This window comes from Equus quagga, chromosome 20, assembly GCF_021613505.1.
Source record: "Equus quagga isolate Etosha38 chromosome 20, UCLA_HA_Equagga_1.0, whole genome shotgun sequence".
In the NCBI taxonomy this organism is placed as follows: Eukaryota; Metazoa; Chordata; class Mammalia; order Perissodactyla; family Equidae; genus Equus; species Equus quagga.
The window spans coordinates 40,734,412-40,751,481 of NC_060286.1; the positions used below are offsets into that span (position 1 = coordinate 40,734,412).

At 60.9% G+C, this 17,070-nt stretch overlaps 1 protein-coding gene across 7 annotated transcripts; it reads right to left on the bottom strand.

The window, feature by feature from the left end:
* Positions 1–2,974: 2,974 nt before the first annotated feature.
* SLC25A29 (solute carrier family 25 member 29) lies at positions 2,975–15,960 on the bottom strand. 7 transcript variants are annotated; one of them, XM_046647559.1, is made up of 6 exons: positions 15,643–15,959; positions 10,109–10,152; positions 7,180–7,250; positions 6,296–6,448; positions 5,203–5,286; positions 2,975–4,881 (listed from the first exon to the last, which is right to left on the bottom strand). In XM_046647559.1, exons 4-6 carry the CDS (start codon positions 6,389–6,391, stop codon positions 4,123–4,125), a joined length of 939 nt encoding a protein of 312 aa, XP_046503515.1. In that variant the 5' UTR covers positions 6,392–6,448; positions 7,180–7,250; positions 10,109–10,152; positions 15,643–15,959; the 3' UTR covers positions 2,975–4,122. The 7 variants fall into 7 exon arrangements, with proteins under 7 accessions (XP_046503515.1, XP_046503517.1, XP_046503516.1 ...); XM_046647561.1 differs by having other exon boundaries at positions 7,180–7,254; XM_046647560.1 differs by having other exon boundaries at positions 7,180–9,277.
* Positions 15,961–17,070: the final 1,110 nt, after the last annotated feature.

Sequence of the window (17,070 nt, forward strand, 5' to 3'; positions counted from 1 at the left end):
AGTGGTGCCATCGGGAGGGAGCTCCAGGGATGGGACCCAGCCTGGTGCTCCGGGTGTCCTGCCAGACCTTGGGGCAGGGCTTCCCACTTGGCAGCACTTATTCTCTCACCCAAACTGTGGGGCACCAGTGCCCTGCCCTCAGAGGGCTTCCTCGCAGTGGGAGGAGTTGACATGCAAACTGGTCATTAGCCTGAGGGATGTCAGCTGGCCTGGGAGAGTACCGCTGAGGCGGGTGGCAGCCACAAGGGATGCCTTCCCTGGGCAATTGCCATATCAGAGGGACCCAGCTCCAAGCAGCCACCGCCCCTTCTCTGATGTACCCTGGTCTCCATGGACACTGCCTCCCTCTGGGAGGGCAGGCGGGTGCCATGAGGTCAGGGTGGCGAGGCCACAGCAGCAAGGAAGCTGAGACCGAGGAGTACACAGGGTGGGTCCCAGGCCTGTCCAAGCTTTCTGCCCCTGTGGGGCCTGAACTGCCATTCCAGTGGTCTGTCCGGGGGTCTGCAGCCACAGAATGTGGCCATGATGCATCTGGCTGCAAGGGACTGAGAAACCAAGGAACAGTATGTGGGACAGTGGGAAGTGACCTTCCACAGGCCAGGCTGGCTCGGTGGCCCACCAAGGTCACAGGGCCAGCTGTATCTGTGTTGCACCTGCAGGCATCTCATCTCCATTTCACTGGGAAGACGGGATGGGGTCAGAGGTTGAGATGTGCCACAAGTCCATTTGTCCCTTTTACAAAGCTTTCTCAGGAGCCTTGGCCATCGCCTTAGTCTCACTGACTAGCTCTGGGACACAGGGCCACCTCTGGCTGCAAGGGAGTCTGGGAAGGTATTTTTACCTGGACACACTGAAGCCCAGAAGACACAGGGATTCTATCAGAAATGGGTGGGATGGCTATGAGGTGGGCATGTAGGGGGGTGCCATTGTCCCCAAGGCACTGCTCCGTGACTTGGCCCAGTGGCCCTCTCCCACCCCGTCGCTCCTGCAGCGAGCCACACTGCCTCTCCTTCCCCACCCCTGCCCTCCGGGGCCTCCGCTCCACCTGGTCCCTCAGCTCCAGCTTCACAGTCCCCTCCGTGGCTCGGTCAGGTGCTGCTCTTCCTCTCAGACCGGTCAGATACCCCTTCCTGGTTACTCTCCCCAACAGCTGGATAAATAAAGGAAAGAACATTCAGCCAATGAAACGTCATGCAATTGTTAACAAAAAACGTGACCAATTCGAGCAGACTGATAAGGAAAGACCTCTGTTGTGGGTTGAATTGTGCCCCCAAAAATGTACATTGCAGTCCTCACCCCAGGTCCCCGTGAACGTGACCTTATGTGGAAATAGGGTCTTTGCAGATGTGACTAGTTAAGATGAGGTCATACTGGAGTAGGGTGGGCCCTTAAGCCAACAATTGGGGTCTTCATAAAAAGAGGCGACACACGGGGGACAGGCCACACGAAGATGGAGGCAGAGGTTAGAGTGATCTGCCTACAAGCTAAGGCTTGCCGGCCACCATGAGACACTGGGAAAGTCAAGGACAGATTCTCCCTCAGGGCGTCCAGAAGGAACCACCACTGCCTTCTCCTGAATTCCAGACTTCTGGCCTCCAGGACTGCGAGAGAACAAACGTCTATTTAGCCACCCGGTGTGCGAATCGGGTCACGGCCGCCCTGGACGGAGACGCCTGCCGTCTCCGAGATAACTGTCCAGTGAACAAAGCAAAGAACAGAACAGTCAGCACCTGGTGTGCTTTTTGGGGGAGTGTGGGTGTTCCCACGTGCTGGGACTCTCGGGGTGCCGGGATGTCCTCTGGGAACTGGAGGCAGGCCTCGGCTCCGGGGAGGGGCACGCCAGCTGGGGACAAGGTGGGGGCGAGGTTTTCCTCTTCACTGCACAGCCTGGATTCTGTTTGCATTTTCACTTTTTACCATGTTAATCTATTACTTATTCCAAATAAATATATATTCAAATCAGGAAGAAAATAAGATGTCAAAAAATTCCTCAGAAGCCCAGACCTCCCCCGGCCTGAATTATTGGTAATGTTTAACTGTCAGCGCCTGGGACGGGAGGAAGACCCTGGTTTTTAGCGTTTGCCTGGTTTCTTTCAGAGGGAAGAGAAGTGAGAGAGAGGCCAGGGGGCCTCATGGGGGAAGAAGCTGCTGCGGGGGACCCCAGGGAGGGGACAGCTGGGTTAAGGGAGCCTGTCTGAGGACACCCCACCCTGGGGGCACCAGCCAGCTCCCTCCTGGCCTCTTGTCCTTGGAAACTGCAGACAAGCCCAACGTCACAGGCTGGTGCTGGGATTAAATGGGGTGTAAGGGCACAGGAGAGCTGGCACCCCGCCTGGAGGGAAAGTGGGGCCTCTCTCCTGCCCTCCCCTGCATGTCGGGGGTGCTTTCTAGCTCAGCAGTTGGGGAGCAAAGAACCTCCACGCTGAAGACTCAGGGTGCCCAGGATTGACTCCAGGAGGCTGAGCGGAAGTGGGGGTGGGCAGACAGTAAGACACTCCTTTGGCAAATGAGGCCTCCTCCAGGAAGCCCTCACGGACCTCTTAGGCTGGGTTAGGTCTAATCTCAGGTGGACAGATCCATTCACCCTTCGGAGCTCCACTTAGAACTCCCCCTCTCCGGGAGGTCGTTTCTGGCCACTGCTAGTGTCCCTCTGCATGCCGCCACCACACTTCGGGACTCCCAGAGAGCTCGCATAGCCCGGGACAACCACAGACATCCGAGGAGCACTTGCTGAACGGCTGAGTCTCGGTCCAGCACGTTTGTGAGCTTTACTCACTTAATCCCCAGCTCCGTTACCCCCATCTTGCAGATGAGGAAACTGAGGGTCTAGATGCACCCTGGAGCTTGCAGGTCACGCAGCTAGGACTGCCACCAGGGCGCGAGGGCACACAGACCACCAAGCTGGCCCCTCTGACTCCAGAGGGGGGAGAACGAAGCCCTTTCCTCTATGACCTACAAATGAAACCCCATCCTGTTAAAAAAACAAAGAATTCTTTATTCCCTCGGTGGTTTCTGTACAATGACACCATGTACACAGGCGTGAGTCTTGTCTTCCTCGAGTACCGCCTGCCTCCCGGAGAGCTTGTTACATAGCCCAGGAGGCTGAGCCCCACTCAGGGCAAAGGAGGCCACGGTCACCTCCAACCTGTGCAAAACCATTCGCCTCCCCATACAGCCACATGGCCACACCGTACCGGATGTGCCTGGGCTGCCCCAGCTCACCCCACAGCACCAGCTTCTAATGACAGCCCCTGGAGCGCAGGCAGAGCCCCCTCGGCCTGGAGGGGCCCAAACCGGCCACACGTGTGCCCACTGACAGGCCTCACAGAACACCAGGCTCTGGGGAGATGGCCAGGAGTGGGCCAGAGCCCCAGATACCAGCTGACCCACGTCCCCATTTTACAGACGGGCAGCCTGAGGCCCAGAGTGTGCAAAGGCTTCCCCTCGCCACGGCCTGTTTGACGGTTGAGCTCTCCTCCCACTGGCCTGTGCTGTACCCCCACCCCAGCCCCTGGTCCCCTGGCTTCTTAGTGGGTCCCCAGGTCACCCTCCAGGGGAGTGGCAGTAGTAGGGGCGTTCCCAGCAGTGCCATATGGAGAAGCTGGGGTGCTTCGGCAGAGGACTCAGTTCTATGACACCAGGGGGCAACCCAAGCCGCCACTCTGTCCCTAACACAGCCTGGACAGGTGGCCAAATGTCCCTGGAGCTCTGCCAGGTGGAGGGTTTGCAGGTGGTGAGTCACTGGGTAGCCCTCTGGTGGGTCATCAGAGACCCAGTGGTGGTGGTGGCGCGGGATCCCAGGGAAGGGCTGGGTTTCTGGAAGACGCCAAGTAACAGTGGCAGGTTCAGTGCTGGGCGCTGCACGGCACCATCTCCGAGCTTCGTGACTACAGTGTGGGTATGAGGATCCCCATTTCACAGCTGAGAAAACTGAGGAGGTCAAGTTGGTGGCCAAGGTCACCCAGGTGATGAGTGGAATTCAACCCAGGTCTGACAGAGTCCACAGCCCACGGCATCTGGGGTCTGGGCAGGGCGATGGGCTGGGGGCCAATTTCTGTCTGTGTTGGATTTCTGGAAAGCGGCCCCTGGGGAGGTCGGGCCCCTCGGGCCGGGGGGCGGGCGTCACAGGCTGGAGGGCTGAGCCAGGGCCGGCCCCGCGGGGGCAGCAGGGGCGGCGGGCAGAGCGTCGCCCTCGGGCCGGGCCTCCTCGCCCCGCGCGTAGGTCAGCACCACGGTGACGGTGGCGAAAGTGGCGGCGTTGACGGGGAAGGCGCGCAGCAGCGTGGAGGCCAGGCCGCGCGTGAAGACGCGCCAGCCCTCAGCCCGGTAGCTCTGGCGCACGCAGTCGAGGATGCCCCGGTAGCGCGGGGCGCCCCGCAGCCCGTCGGCCTGCAGCCGCGACTTGACCACGTCCACGGGGTAGGTGGAGAGCCAGGACAGGATGCCCGACGTGCCGCCCGCCAGCAGCAGCTTGGGCACCAGCAGGCGGTCCTCCGGCTCGCAGCCCAGCGCCCGCGTCAGCACGTCGTAGGCCAGGAAGTAGACCCCGAAGCTGGGCGTCTCGCGCAGCAGCGTGGACGCCATGCCCCGGTTGACGCCGCGCAGCCCCTCCTGCCGGTAGATCTGCGCCAGGCAGTCCAGCGAGCCCCGGTAGGTGCGCGCCGGGCCCGCGTCCTGCAGCTGCAGCCGCGTCTTGGCCAGCTCCATCGGGCAGCAGATGACGCACTGGATGGCGCCCGCCGCCGCGCCCGCCAGGAACTGGTTGAGCGGCGAGTCGCGGCCCAGGGCCCGGAGGGTGTTCCCCTGCACGCCGAACACCAGCGCGTTGATGAAGGTGAGCCCCATGAGGGGCGAGCCCAGGCCCTTGTACAGGCCCAGCACCTGGCGGAGCAAAGAGGCGTCAGGTGCCTCCTGCCTGGGGCCCCGGGCCGCCCAGCCCGCCTCCCCTTGCCCTCCGTGCGTGGCCGCGGCAGCCCCAGTCCCAGCGCAGCCCAGGGGCTCACAAAGATCAAGCAGAATTCTAGTAGCACTAAAGTCCTCAATCTTGAGGCCTGGGCATTCACCGTCCCATCTCTCAAGTCCTGATCCACCCAGGAGTCCCCCTGGCACCTTCTCTCGCAGCTCAGTGCTCTGGGACCCCCCAGCATCCTAGAGGCTGGCTGCCCGCCCCACCTCCACCTGCCCCAGGCCTAGGCCACTCACGCTCTCCTGTCTGATGATGGATTGGAAGCAGTGCAAAGTCCCTCGGTACTGGGGCTTCTCCATGCTCTGGACCTGAAGCCGCACCTGGAAGGAGAGGGCCCAGTGAAAGGTGGGCAAGCCGGGGCCAGAGCACCCAGCTCCCGTGGCCCAGCGCTCAGGATAGCCAGGGGAGGCCCTCTCCAGGAGGCCTGAGGCCCTACCCATGAGGCAGGGAGCCAAGTAGCTTTCTGTGGCTTTGGAATTCCAGGGTGGGGTGGGGCTGGGTGTCTGCGCCTTTTCAGGGAGGGCATCGGTGCAGAGGAGGCAGGGCCCTCCAAGATCTTAGACAAGTAGAGGCCACGCCTCTTGTCCCACCATCTCTGTACAGCACACTGACAGTGGGGCATGAGGCAGCTCCCCACCTTCCCGGTGGCAAACCATGGCTGATGCCAAAGGGCCCCCGCTCTAGTGTCCCATCATGCAACTCCGTGCATCAGGGGCTGGCAGCGAGGCACCCTCGGGCTCCGAGGGACGCCTGCGTGGTTTCTGCCCCTTGTGAGGACAGTGGTCATGAATTAGTAAAGCAGTGACAGGAGAGCAGCTGACAGCCTTCTTGGGGACCACATCAGCAACTGCGGGACCTGGGGGTCAGGCCCAGACACCCTTGGAGCCCAGCGGTCCAGAACCTCTTACTGTGAAAGCGTTCTTTGTTGACCGAGAGCTTATCTGTGCTTGATACGCAGGCCCCACAGCGTGGAACGAGAGGCACATCCTGAACTCAAAATCCGGATCATGGGGTGGGGGGTGAGTTAGGTTAAGTCACATTCTCAGGAGCTGGTCCCCAGCTCTGACTCAGAAATCATCACTGCAGTTGCACGGGCGTCCCTCTGTGCCGGGCAGCACCCGAGGGGCTTTGCACATAGTAATCATTGGCTGAGGGGGGTTCGGCCACTCCCATTTCAAAGATGGGAAGACCGAGGCTCAGAGATGTTTTGCAATCCACTCAGCCAAAGCTGTCCTCTCCGGGGACATGGGCAGCTGTGGTGGCCGGGGCCAGGGGTGGGGGTGCCGGCTGGTGAGAACAGGTGGGTTTTCTATTGGCAAATGCACTTACAGAAATCGTCTTGTAAAGAAAAGTCCCATCTCTGCACACGAGGACCTTAACAGCTGGTAGCCGCTGCTCTGACAAGCAGCTGACAGACGCGTGCATCCTGTGGCGGTTCACCCCAGCACCCCTTCCGCCCCGGCTGCCCAGCTCTGCCAGGACCTGGCAGGGGAGGGGTGAATTTTCAGAGACAAGCAAACCCACTCGATGTACTTGAATAACATCACCACCATGAGCTCTGGCTCAGGTTCTTTTTGTGATTCAAGGTTTTTCATTTTCCCTCCAATGTTCCGAGGTCTCTGGTGGGGCGTTTTTCTTCCTCGGGCGGCCCCCGACACTGGCACTAAGAGGGCTATTAGCAGAAAGGATGTGTCCCCTGCTCGGGTGGGATTTTCGGTCCCCCAGGCGGCAGGGTGGATACTGTTTCATGCCCACAAGGGACCCCAGAGCTCCGCTCCCCTTTGTTCCTGACGCCTGGGTCTGGGATGAGCCCCTGGTCTCTGGCAGTCTGGGGGACCAGGTTTGGGGGTGAAATGTGGCCCGGTGGCCCAAGTCTTGTAATGTCTAGCGTGGAGGTTCTTGCCATTTTGGGGTGACAGGCTCTTGTCTGTGGAGTGATGGACCCACCCCTGGAAAGCGGTCATTCACACACAAGCCCACGAGGCTCCCAGCTGCCCACAGGGCTGGGAGACCCCAACATGAAGACCCGCTGCTCCAGAGGAGGCTGATTTTTCTCGACCAGCTCCACCCGGGGCCCCCACCCAGGACCTGAGCCGGGCCCAGGATCACCTCACACCCTCCCTGTCCCCTGCTGGTCTCCGAGGGAACTCTGGGGGTGGGGTCCAGGCCGGGACAGAGAAGAGAAGCAGCGGGTTCACCTGGTCTGTACTTACTAGCGCTCTCCGGGGTGAGGCTTACGCTCATCTACAACAAAGTTACACTTTGCTATGGATGGAGACCGCCCCTGGCTCAGAAAGTAAAGGCCGTTAAAACAACACAACATTTCAACATCGCGTCCAGGCGCGGAGCCCCGCCGCCAGCCCCCGGCCTCCCCACCCCTCCCCGCCCCGGACAGCGGACTCAGTGTCCCTGATCACTGTCGTGTCCCTTGAAGCAGGACTGAAGACTACCTTCGTACAGAAACACGAGTGAAGGCGGTGTCTGAGGACTGGGGCTTCAGTTTTGAGCACAACAGAGGAAAACCAAATTTTGGACTCAAATTTTGGTCCCCAGGGCCTGGAGGAATGACCCGCAAATGTCCCGGCCATGAGGCAATGTGGACTGACACGGAACACGGTGTCCCCTCACATGTTCCGGAGCACAGGTCCCATTAGGTGAGGTTCGAGCAAAGGCAAAATGGACCACGTTGTCAGAAGTTAGGACGGTGGGCGGCTGGAGGAGGGGAGGAGTTCCGTAGGGAGCCGGGGCCTCGGGGGCTGGCCTTGTCCCGCCTCTTCCTAGGCGTGTGCTTCAGGACCATGCACAGATTTTATACTTAGGACGTGGGCATCTTCCACATGAGTTAAATTTCAATTAAAACAACAACAACCGCAGAGCTAGGAAGTAGACCCCACTTTTGCCAAAAGCAAGGAATACTTTGGGTCTGTGTGCATTTCTGTTTTTCACTAGAATCATTAGCAAGGGTGGGGGAAAGCCTATATGAAGGAGTGTTTTTTTTCTTGTTAGTATGTCTCTATTATGGTTACAATTTTTTTTACAACCTACATTACTTTTGTAGTAGAAAGCCAACAAAAAAAAATGTGTATGTATCTGATGATTAAAACACATTTAAAAAATACTGCATGCCGACGGGGGCAGTGGTGCAGGGGGATTCTGAAGGGAATGCAAAAAATGTGAAAACGCATGTGTCTGGTGGAAGGAAAGAATTTGCGTTTCTCTATTTCCCAATTTTCTTTTAATGAGAATGTTTAACTTTTATAATGGAAAACAGCCAGTAAAAAAATAAGGCCATTGGCAATACAGCATTAAATTAAACCAAATGTGTGTGCTCCACACTCAGCACAGCGCAGTCGTGTGAGGCCATGGGCAGGACAAGAGGGGTCACAGAGTTGAGTGACAGCGATGACTAGAGGGGGCGGGTTTCCCCCCCTTCATAATAAAAAACTTGGCTTTTTAAGATGGGTTTGCCCAGATGTGATGCCAGTGGGCCACAGTGGCAAAAAAAAAAATGGTCACAAATGGATTTCCTCAAAGACCACCCTCCAGGGAAGGGGGCCAGGGGGCAGGAACCCGGTGGGGTGGAGAGACTCCTGCAGCCGAATTACTGAGGGGCTGCTGGTCAGGGCTCGGGAGCTCAGAGGGAGGTGGAGGCACCAGGCAAAGTGCTCCCCAGCCCGGTGGGGACTGACCGAGGGGGCCAGTGGGAGCTGCAGAAGGCCTGGCCAGGCCTGGGCCGAGTCACAGCCCAGAGAGGCCTCGGGAAAGCTGGGCTGAGGAGGTGAATCCAGGCATTTCTTGGCTGGGCAGCTTCAAGAGGCATTAACAACACATGACCACAAGATAGAGACACAGTGTAACGTGGACACTGCCAGGCTGTCCTGGGCCGCTCCAGACCGTGGGCAGGCCTCATGGGTGGCCAGCTGGGCAAGGCCGGGCAGTTGTGTGGACTGGCTCCCTCACGGCCTGTGCAGGGAACTTGGGGGCTGCCGTGTGGCCCTTCCACCTCCTCCACAAACTGGCCTACAGTGACCCGGGAGGAGAGCCGTGCTCTACAGCACCAGCATTTCACCAACACACTCTCCTGTGGGGCGCCAGGCACCTCCAGGGCCTCGGTCGTCTTGCCCATCCATTCATTTTGCAGCTGAGAATGTCTGGGCCCAGAAGTAAGGTGACTGGCCCACTGTCACTCAGCAGGTCCAGCCGGCAGGGGGGCCTGAACCTGCACCAGGCCCAAGGACAGAACTTTTTAAGGTCGGCCCTGAAGCCTGTGCTGGAGGAAATGCTTTTCTTGGTCAGAGGGCACCTGAGTTCCTAAAGAAAGAGGAGACGGGAAGGAAGTCACCTCAAACCCAGCTGGGGAAGAGGCCCTCGCCCTCGCTGTGCCCTCGCCCCAACAGGAAGAGGTGCCGACTTTAGCGTTTACAGCGGGACACAAGGTCTGGCCTAGTGCCCAGCTGCTCCCAGCTCGCCCTGGCTCCCAGGTGAAGCCGGCAGGCAGGGTCCCCACTTGGCTGGTTACGGACAGAAAACCGCAACAACTGGGGAAAGTCCTGGCTGGGAATTTCCAACTGGAAGCATGGATTTCCCCGGTTCCTGTTCTGAGGGGCTGAGGACGGGGAGCTGGACAGTGTCGAGGTGCCGGGCTTACGGAGGAGGAACAGAGTGCCCGCCCCGGCCACCCGCGGGAGCCAGACACCTGGCTGGTGCTCAGCAGCCCTGGGGCAATGACTCCTCAGCTCCTCCACAGGGACAGACACCGCTCCGTGAAAAGTACGGACAAGTTGTGACTTTTCTGTATTTTCCCTCTGAGCTTTTCTGTCTTGAGTTCTGCATAAGAACAGCGTGGGTGTCCCCTGCTCCGGGTGATGGGAGACCTGCCCTTCGGCCCCTCCATCAGCCGGCCAGGCCCCAGGGTGGACTCCAAGCTCAGCCCCAGCTGGCAAATGCAGGGGCAAACCCGCGAGGAAGGCCCACTCGGCTCAGAAACCCCTGGTCCCACCTGTATTCTAGAACCTGTAGGAAGCCCTTGCAGGTGTGGCCAAGGTGGTCACTGGAAAGAGGCCTCGAGCTGCCGCCCCGCCGGGCTCTCTCCAATGCCTGACCTCCATGGGCCTCAGGATAGAGCCGCAACAAGAAACTCACCTTGACAGTGTCAAACGGGTGTCCCACCAGCACGCCGGCCACACCTGGGGAAAGAAAGGACTTGTGACCCAAATGCCTCGGAAACCACCGTGTGGGGCAGTGCGGCAGGGAGGACCATGTGGGAGACATGTACCTGCCGTGTGCCCAGTGCATCCGCGAGCTCTTGAGTCATGGCTGGGGGGTGCGGGCGTGGGGGATGGGAGAGGGACATCCCCAGAGTCAAGCTGGGATCTGTCTCTCTTCCTTGACCCACCGTTGAGCTGCACGTGCTCTTTCTAAGAGGGTCCCAGCGTTCCAGAAGCCCCCCGGTGTGGGCATGGGGCTTCAGGGGTTTTGGCAGTGGGGCTTGGCCCTCACCCAGTTTCATTTTCTCTCTGGCACTTACCAGCCGGCTGAGCTCAGAAAGGACTCGGTGTCTGTGCCTCACTCTCCTCACCTGCAGGCTGTGAGCATTGACCTCCCCAGGGCAGCCCAGGGACGCACCGACCCAGGAGCTGGCGCCTCGCAGGGGCTGGCTGCCGGCTCCCTTCCCTGCATGAGAGCCAACTCGGGCTCGGGGAGGCAGCTCGTGACTCTGTGCTCATGCGTGGTTATGGGTCAGCCCTGTCAGAATCGAGCCCCCGCAAAGACAAAGGCTCACCCCTCCAAAAAGGCTCACAGACGCTTCTCAGGGCGCTGCGTGCTGTGCGGCTTGTAAACATCCCTGTGGATCAGGCAGCCTGTTAGCCTGCTTCATGGAAGGAGAAGCAGGCTGTGGCCATCTTGAAGTTCTCCTTTTATCACTACGAGTGTTTATGTATAATTAAAACACCTAATGTTTCTTGAATACCAAACAGTAATGTTTCTACCTGGTTATTATTCTTAGTTTTGTATGTGTCCTAATTCTCCCTCTTATACACCTGTAAAGAAAGGCCTGTTAGCCCATTTTACAGATGAGGAAACCGAGGCACAGAGAAGTAATAGGTCCACACAACACAGCTAGTAATGGTGGAGCCGGGATTCGAACCCAGACCTTCTGGCCCTGGCGCCCTCCTCCTTAACCACTCATCTCTCCTGCCTCCCCGGTAGAACTGGTTACTACAGCGGTGGATGCCCAAAGGTTAGTGGGAGTTACTACGCTTCTTCACAAATGGTATTTTTTATCTTTATTTAATGTCCTCTGCATCTTGCTTAATGCTTTGGACCTTAAAATCCACTTGGTCTGATATTAACTTTGCCCGTCCACTTTCTTTGTGGTTATGTGTGCCTGGTATAGTTTTGTCTAACTCTTAATTTTCAACCTTTTCTTTCTCTTTCGTTTTAGATGTTCCTGTGAACAACCTACAGCTGGGTTTCGGTTTCTACCCCGCTGTGAAGCAGTCTCCGATTTTGCCAAAACAACAGAGAGATCTGACATGATTCCATCCTATTTTATGTGAATGATTTGTTTCACTTTTTTCTTCCCACATTTTTGCTGGTTCAGGCAAATCACTATTTCTCCCCCCGTCTTGGGGGCTCTATTCCGATCCACTGCCATTCCACGGAGCCTTCCTGGGTGCAACATAGCGGGGATGCCCTCTGAATTCCAGCTCATCTGCAAAGTCCATTTCTTTTACGCCGTCGGGGAACAGCTCTGTGCTCTGGTGAGGGTTCCGGGCCCAGGTCATTAGGGTGGCGGTGTCCCAGAATCTTCTGGCTTCCAGGGCCACTTGCGGATGAGAAATCCGCTGACAGTAGGTTTCTTCTCCTTTGTCTATAATTTATTTGTTCTGTCGAGAAGCCTCTGAAATTTTATCTGTAACTTTCAGGAATGTCACCAGGTGATGCCAAGGGTGTGTCTTTTTTCTTTAAAATAATGCTGCCTGGAATTCTTCCAGCTCTTTCATTCTGCAGATTCGCCTTTTTCTGATCTGAGGAAATTTCCACTATTGTGTATTCTCCACATTCATCGTCTGCAGGGCTTTTTCTCCTTCGGGAACCCCTCACACTCACAGGGGGATGAAAAGATCCCCCCAGGCCCGTCTTTTCCCTCGAGAGCCCCTGTCTGTGTTTCCGGTCTTCTGAGACATGCTTTGTTTCTGTCCTTTGAGACCCACCTTCTTTTTCATTTCACATTTTGAATTTTCTCAATTTGAAAATCCTAGTTCCAGAACCTCTGTTCTTGGGCTGTAACTGGTTTTTCTTAGGTTTTGGAAACCTAACCTTTGCCTGGGGTGTGCTGCTTCCCCTTCCTTCTCTCTCCAACTGTGGGACCCCCCAGCCCTCCATGCCGCCGGCAGCCAGGCCCTGCTGTGGGGTCCCCGAGAAGCATATGCTGGAAGCGCTGGAGGTTCCCTTCCTGTGGGTGGACGGTCCTGCCTCTGGCCCAGGCTTGCCCGAGTGCCAGCCATAGCCTCCGTCAGCCTCTGGGACGGGAGGGGCAGAGCCTCGCCCTCCAGCCTCTGTTGGGAGGCCCTACACAAGGACTCCAAGGGCAGGCATTTGCATTCTCCCTTTCTCCCTCCACTTGCTTCAGTGCCCTTAGGCAAGGGGCCAGGTCCCCGTCACCCAGAACATTCCCATCCACAGAAACAGAGTGGGCTGTGGTTCTTGCCTCGTCAGGGCCTCCAGGCGCCCAAAACCTTATTATCCTTTAACCTCACAGTCACCTTGAGAGCCAGGAAGCACTGCCGTCTCCCTGAGAGGACACTGAGACCTCCAGTTACGCAGAAGGGGCCCCTGTGTCCCAATTCCAGAGCAAGCACCCAACACCCTACATACGCTGGGCTCTCAGGGGCACCCACATCCTGTGACCCTCCACGGCAGGAGGGCGGACCACTGTCCTGGAGGCACCTGGCAGCAGGGGTGGTAGGAGGGGACAGCAGGATGACTGACCCATCCTCCCGACACGGGGTCCCCGGCCCACCGGTGAGCTTCTCTCTGCACCTCCTCCTCTCCATGCCTGCGGCAGGGAGACCGCATCCAGAGCCCAGGGTCTACGCGGGCTCAGGACTTGGGACTGACCCCTGCTGGGGAGCGCAGCGACCCTTCCACCACACAAGGCCTCGGGGGCTGCTGTCAATCAAGGCTCCGCCCCGCCTCCCCGAGGGCGAGGTTGAACACGCGACCCATATTCATCCAATCAGAGGTGAGGTACCCTCCTCCCTCCTGGGAATGTGAATCAAGAGCGACCGCAGGCCCCAAAAGAAGCACAGCCATCCTCTGCCCTGAGCCTCCAGGCCTTGAGGAGCCCAAACCCGAAGGAACCAGCCCGGGGCCTCTGGGGGTCAGGCCCCAAGGTTGGGGTGCCGCCTTCGCATGGTTCTTGGACGGCCTCTCTGCACTGGCTAGGCCGTGCCAGGGGCCCGGAAGGCAGGCCTGGGACACAATCTGGTCGCTGTGCCATGGGCCGGCCCATAGGCCCCAGAGGCTGGGGGAAGGGGAGAGGCCAGCCCCCGCCCCGCCCCGCCCCCGCCCAGTTGGAGGAGTGCACAATACGACGCCACTCGTACTAGTCTGTCCACTTCTCAGGGCCTAGGTTTCTCCCGGGTCAAATAAGACCAAGAGAGGGTCCCCGCGTTGGGGGCTGACGACCCTCTGTCCCCTCCCATCCCTGCTAACACAATGGAGAAGTAGGTGGGTACGACGCGCCCCAGACTTGCAGCCAGGTGGGGCAGCGAGGGGCGGACGTATGGACGATGGAGGGCGATTGCACCTCCAGCTCGGCAGGGTGCTGGACCCTGGCCTCGCCCCAACCCTGGGGCCTGGACAGGATCTCCCCAGGTGGGCGTGGTGCGGATGGGCAGAAGGCATTCCAGACAGGGCCCTGTGTGAGCAAGAGCCCAGAGTGACTGAACACCTGTGGCTGGGGGCTCTCTACGTAGGCCTGGCCTTAGGATGAGTATTCTACCCCAAACCCCACGGCTCCCAGGACGCCTGGGCGAATACAGAAGGCAACCTGGCTCCGTGGGAAAAGAAGCCACACTCACCAAGAAGCTGGAAAGGGACACTGGCCCAGGGACCCAGCAACCTCTGGAGGTGGGCAGAGGAGGGTCTGGGGCCCAGGAGGAGCCAGCAGGCATGGTGGCAGGCTCCAGGGGATGGGAAGAGCAGAGAGCCGGGTGGGGGCGGGGAGGTGTTGAAAGCTGGATCCACAGAGGGCCACCCCTCCTGTCTCCTCTGCCACCCTGGGCTCGGGAGAAACGCTCTACTGATTTACCCAAAGCTCTGAGGTTTCTCCCCCTCCGGGAAGCTCCAGCCCGCAGTTTCCTGGGGCCTGATTGGGTAACTGTCTGGGGAGTTCTTAAGTCCCGTCACACACATGACTTCCCTGGCACACTCCCTTCTCCACCACCCTCCTCTTGTCCAGAGCAGGAAGCTCACGCAGGGTGTGCCACTGCTGCTCTCTCCTCTTCCTCCAGGGCGCCCCCCGCTGGCAGGTAGCTGATGGCTTTACTGGAGCCAGATCCAAGCAGATGAAGAGCAAAAGCAAGGGCAGGTGCTGGAGGAGAGGCGCGCCCCACGTGGGAGCTGGACCAGGCCTGGGGACACCCAGCCAGCCCTCTGGGTGAGGCAGGACCTGCCACGTCAGTGAGCTCATCTCAGAAGCCCTGACAGCCAAACCTGGCTCCCAGTTAATACCTGTTGAATAAATTAACTGTCCACGTAAAAGCAGAGAAACGAAAGGACAGACAAGGAAGTGCCCTGCCCGACGTCCACGCCCACGGTCACGGTCACGGGTCGGCTACAGTAGAGGCAGGACTGCACACTGACTCCCGCCTTCCCGGGGACACGGGGTTGGGGAGGCCCCCAGCGTCGTGGCCTGGCCTAGGTGAAGGTGCCCCACGCGGGTGATGCCCACGCGTGAGCCCAAGGGCTGGCCCACGCGGCGTGTCAGGCGCACTCGGCCACCCAGGTGGAGTCGGGGCCCCCCCAGCAGCTCACTGAACCGCGTAGGGAGGGGGCGGCTTGCCAAAGCGTGACTCGGCGCCTGGGGTCCAACCTGGGGTCCCGCCAGTGCCTTTTAGTGCCCTCCAGGTGAGCCCGCTAGGGGGTCGTCCGGTAGCCCCAACCCTGCCTAGACGGCTGCAGGAGAGGGGACCTGGCTACAGGAGAGGGGACCTTGCTCCGGGTGAGGGTGGGCTGGGGAGGGGGGAAGGGGTGGGAAAGATGTGCCGGGGCCTCTGCGTCCGCCAGCCTGGGGCGAGGATGGCACACGGGGGGCATCCTCCTGGCAGTCCCGGTCTCCGCCAAGCCACGGTGCTGCCCCAGGGCCCCAGACTTCCCGTCCGAACGTGCCCGAAGGACTTAAAATTGACACTCGCCCTCGCCAGCAGTGCGCTAGGCGCCCTCGGGCCTGATGTCAATCCACGCCCACGAGAGCCCCGTGAGACGAGAGCTTTGTGATCCCCATTTTACAGACGAGGAAACCGCAGCCAGAGGGAAGGCCACTGGGCCGAGCGCTCGCGGGGGTGCTGGCCTCCCTCCCCGGACGCCTCGTTTCGGCCCCCGAGATCCGTGCGCCCGGCGCCCCTGGCCCCCGGGCGCGCCCCGGCCGGACCCTCCCGCCTCCTTACCCCCAGCGCATCCAGCCAGGAAGTCGAGCGCCATTGCCGGGGCCCCGGCGAGCCGCCCTTCGTCCTCGTCCTTCTCCCTCTCCGGCCCCTTCCCGGGCTGGGTGCCGTCGAGGTCCCCCCGGGCTCGCCGGGCTGGGACTCGGCCTGGCCGCCGCCTCCTGGCGCGGAGCCCGGGGCGGGCCGGGGTCGGGGGCGGCGGCGGCGGCGGCAGCTCAGCGCGCGGCTCCTCGCCCCGCACGCGTCCTTCGCTGGCGGCTCGCTCGCCCTGCCGGCAGTGAGCCTGCCGCCGGTGGTCCCTCACCTCGGGCCGCACGCCCCGCCCCTCGGGCCGGCCGGCCGGGCTCGGGCGGGGCCCGGAGCTCAGCCAATGGGCGGGCGAGGCGCGGACAACACCCCGGGGCCTGCGCGCCGCCGCCGCCCCTCATTGGCTGGGCGTGCCCGGGGGATGGGGGGCCGACGGGCGGGCGGGGGAGGCGCAGGGGCACCGCAGACAAAGAGTGTGCTTCTTGCGCCCGCCCGCGCCGGCCTGCCGGGAGAGCCAGCGGGTGGGCGCCGCGGCGGGCTGGAGGGGCCGGGCCGGGGAGCCCATGGCCTGATCGCGGCCTGCGCGGCCCGGGAGTCTCCCGGCGTGCGCGATGAGGGCCAGCTGGGCGGGAGGCAGGGTTGGGTGGTGTGCCCGCTCCGGACTGGGCCCGGGACCTGGGACCTGGGACCTGGGACCTGGATTCCGATCCCAAACCCCCGCCCCGCCGCTGAACCTCAGCGTCCTCGCCTGTATAATGGGGATACTCCCTCGATAGCGGCGGGGAGCGCCGGGACCCACAAGGCCTGCAGGCTCGGGCACAACTAGTTGTCATACTCCTCGGGCGGCCTGGGCGCGTCCCGCCTGCGCGCCCACCCTGGGTGTCCTCTGGGGCTCCTGGCCGCCCGGCCTGCCACGCGGGGTCTCAGGTTCTGAGCGCTCCGGCGTTCCGGGAGGCGGGGAGCGGACTGGAAAACGAAGGGGGCCGTGGGGCCGAGGCAGGGCCGGCACCGCGGGGTCGCAGGGGAGGTTCCTGGACGGGGCGGCACAGGCCCCACCGCGGCGCGTCCCTCGGCGGCGGCTAGGGCGCTGTGTGGCCGAGAGGCGGGCGGCTAGGGCGCTGTGTGGCCGAGAGGCGGGCGCCGGGGCCGCGGCCCTGGAGGGGGCCTGGGGACGGGGCGAGCCGGGCGGAGGGGAGGGAGTGTGCTCGGCTCTGGTCACCGTGGGTGGCTGGGCGGCGGGAGGAGGAGGGGTAAGCAGCCGCCCCCCAGGAGAGTCCCTGAGATTGACAGTGGCGAGGGGCCCGTCCCTGGGGTGTGGGGGTCCGGGTCAGCGAATTGCCCTGCCCTCCTTCCCCAGCGCCTCGTGAAATCCGGCCCGTCCAGTTGGGGCTGGGCTCGGCCAGA

Excerpts from the sequence above, each read along its gene's own strand:
- SLC25A29 (XM_046647555.1), bottom strand. The coding sequence starts at position 15,676 with ATGGCGCTCGACTTCCTGGCTGGATGCGCTGGGG. Across the intron at positions 10,153-15,642 it reads CCTGGCTGGATGCGCTGGGG|GTGTGGCCGGCGTGCTGGTG; the intron begins GTAAGGAGGCGG and ends TTCTTTCCCCAG. Across the intron at positions 4,882-5,202 it reads CCATCATCAGACAGGAGAGC|GTGCTGGGCCTGTACAAGGG; the intron begins GTGAGTGGCCTA and ends TTGCTCCGCCAG.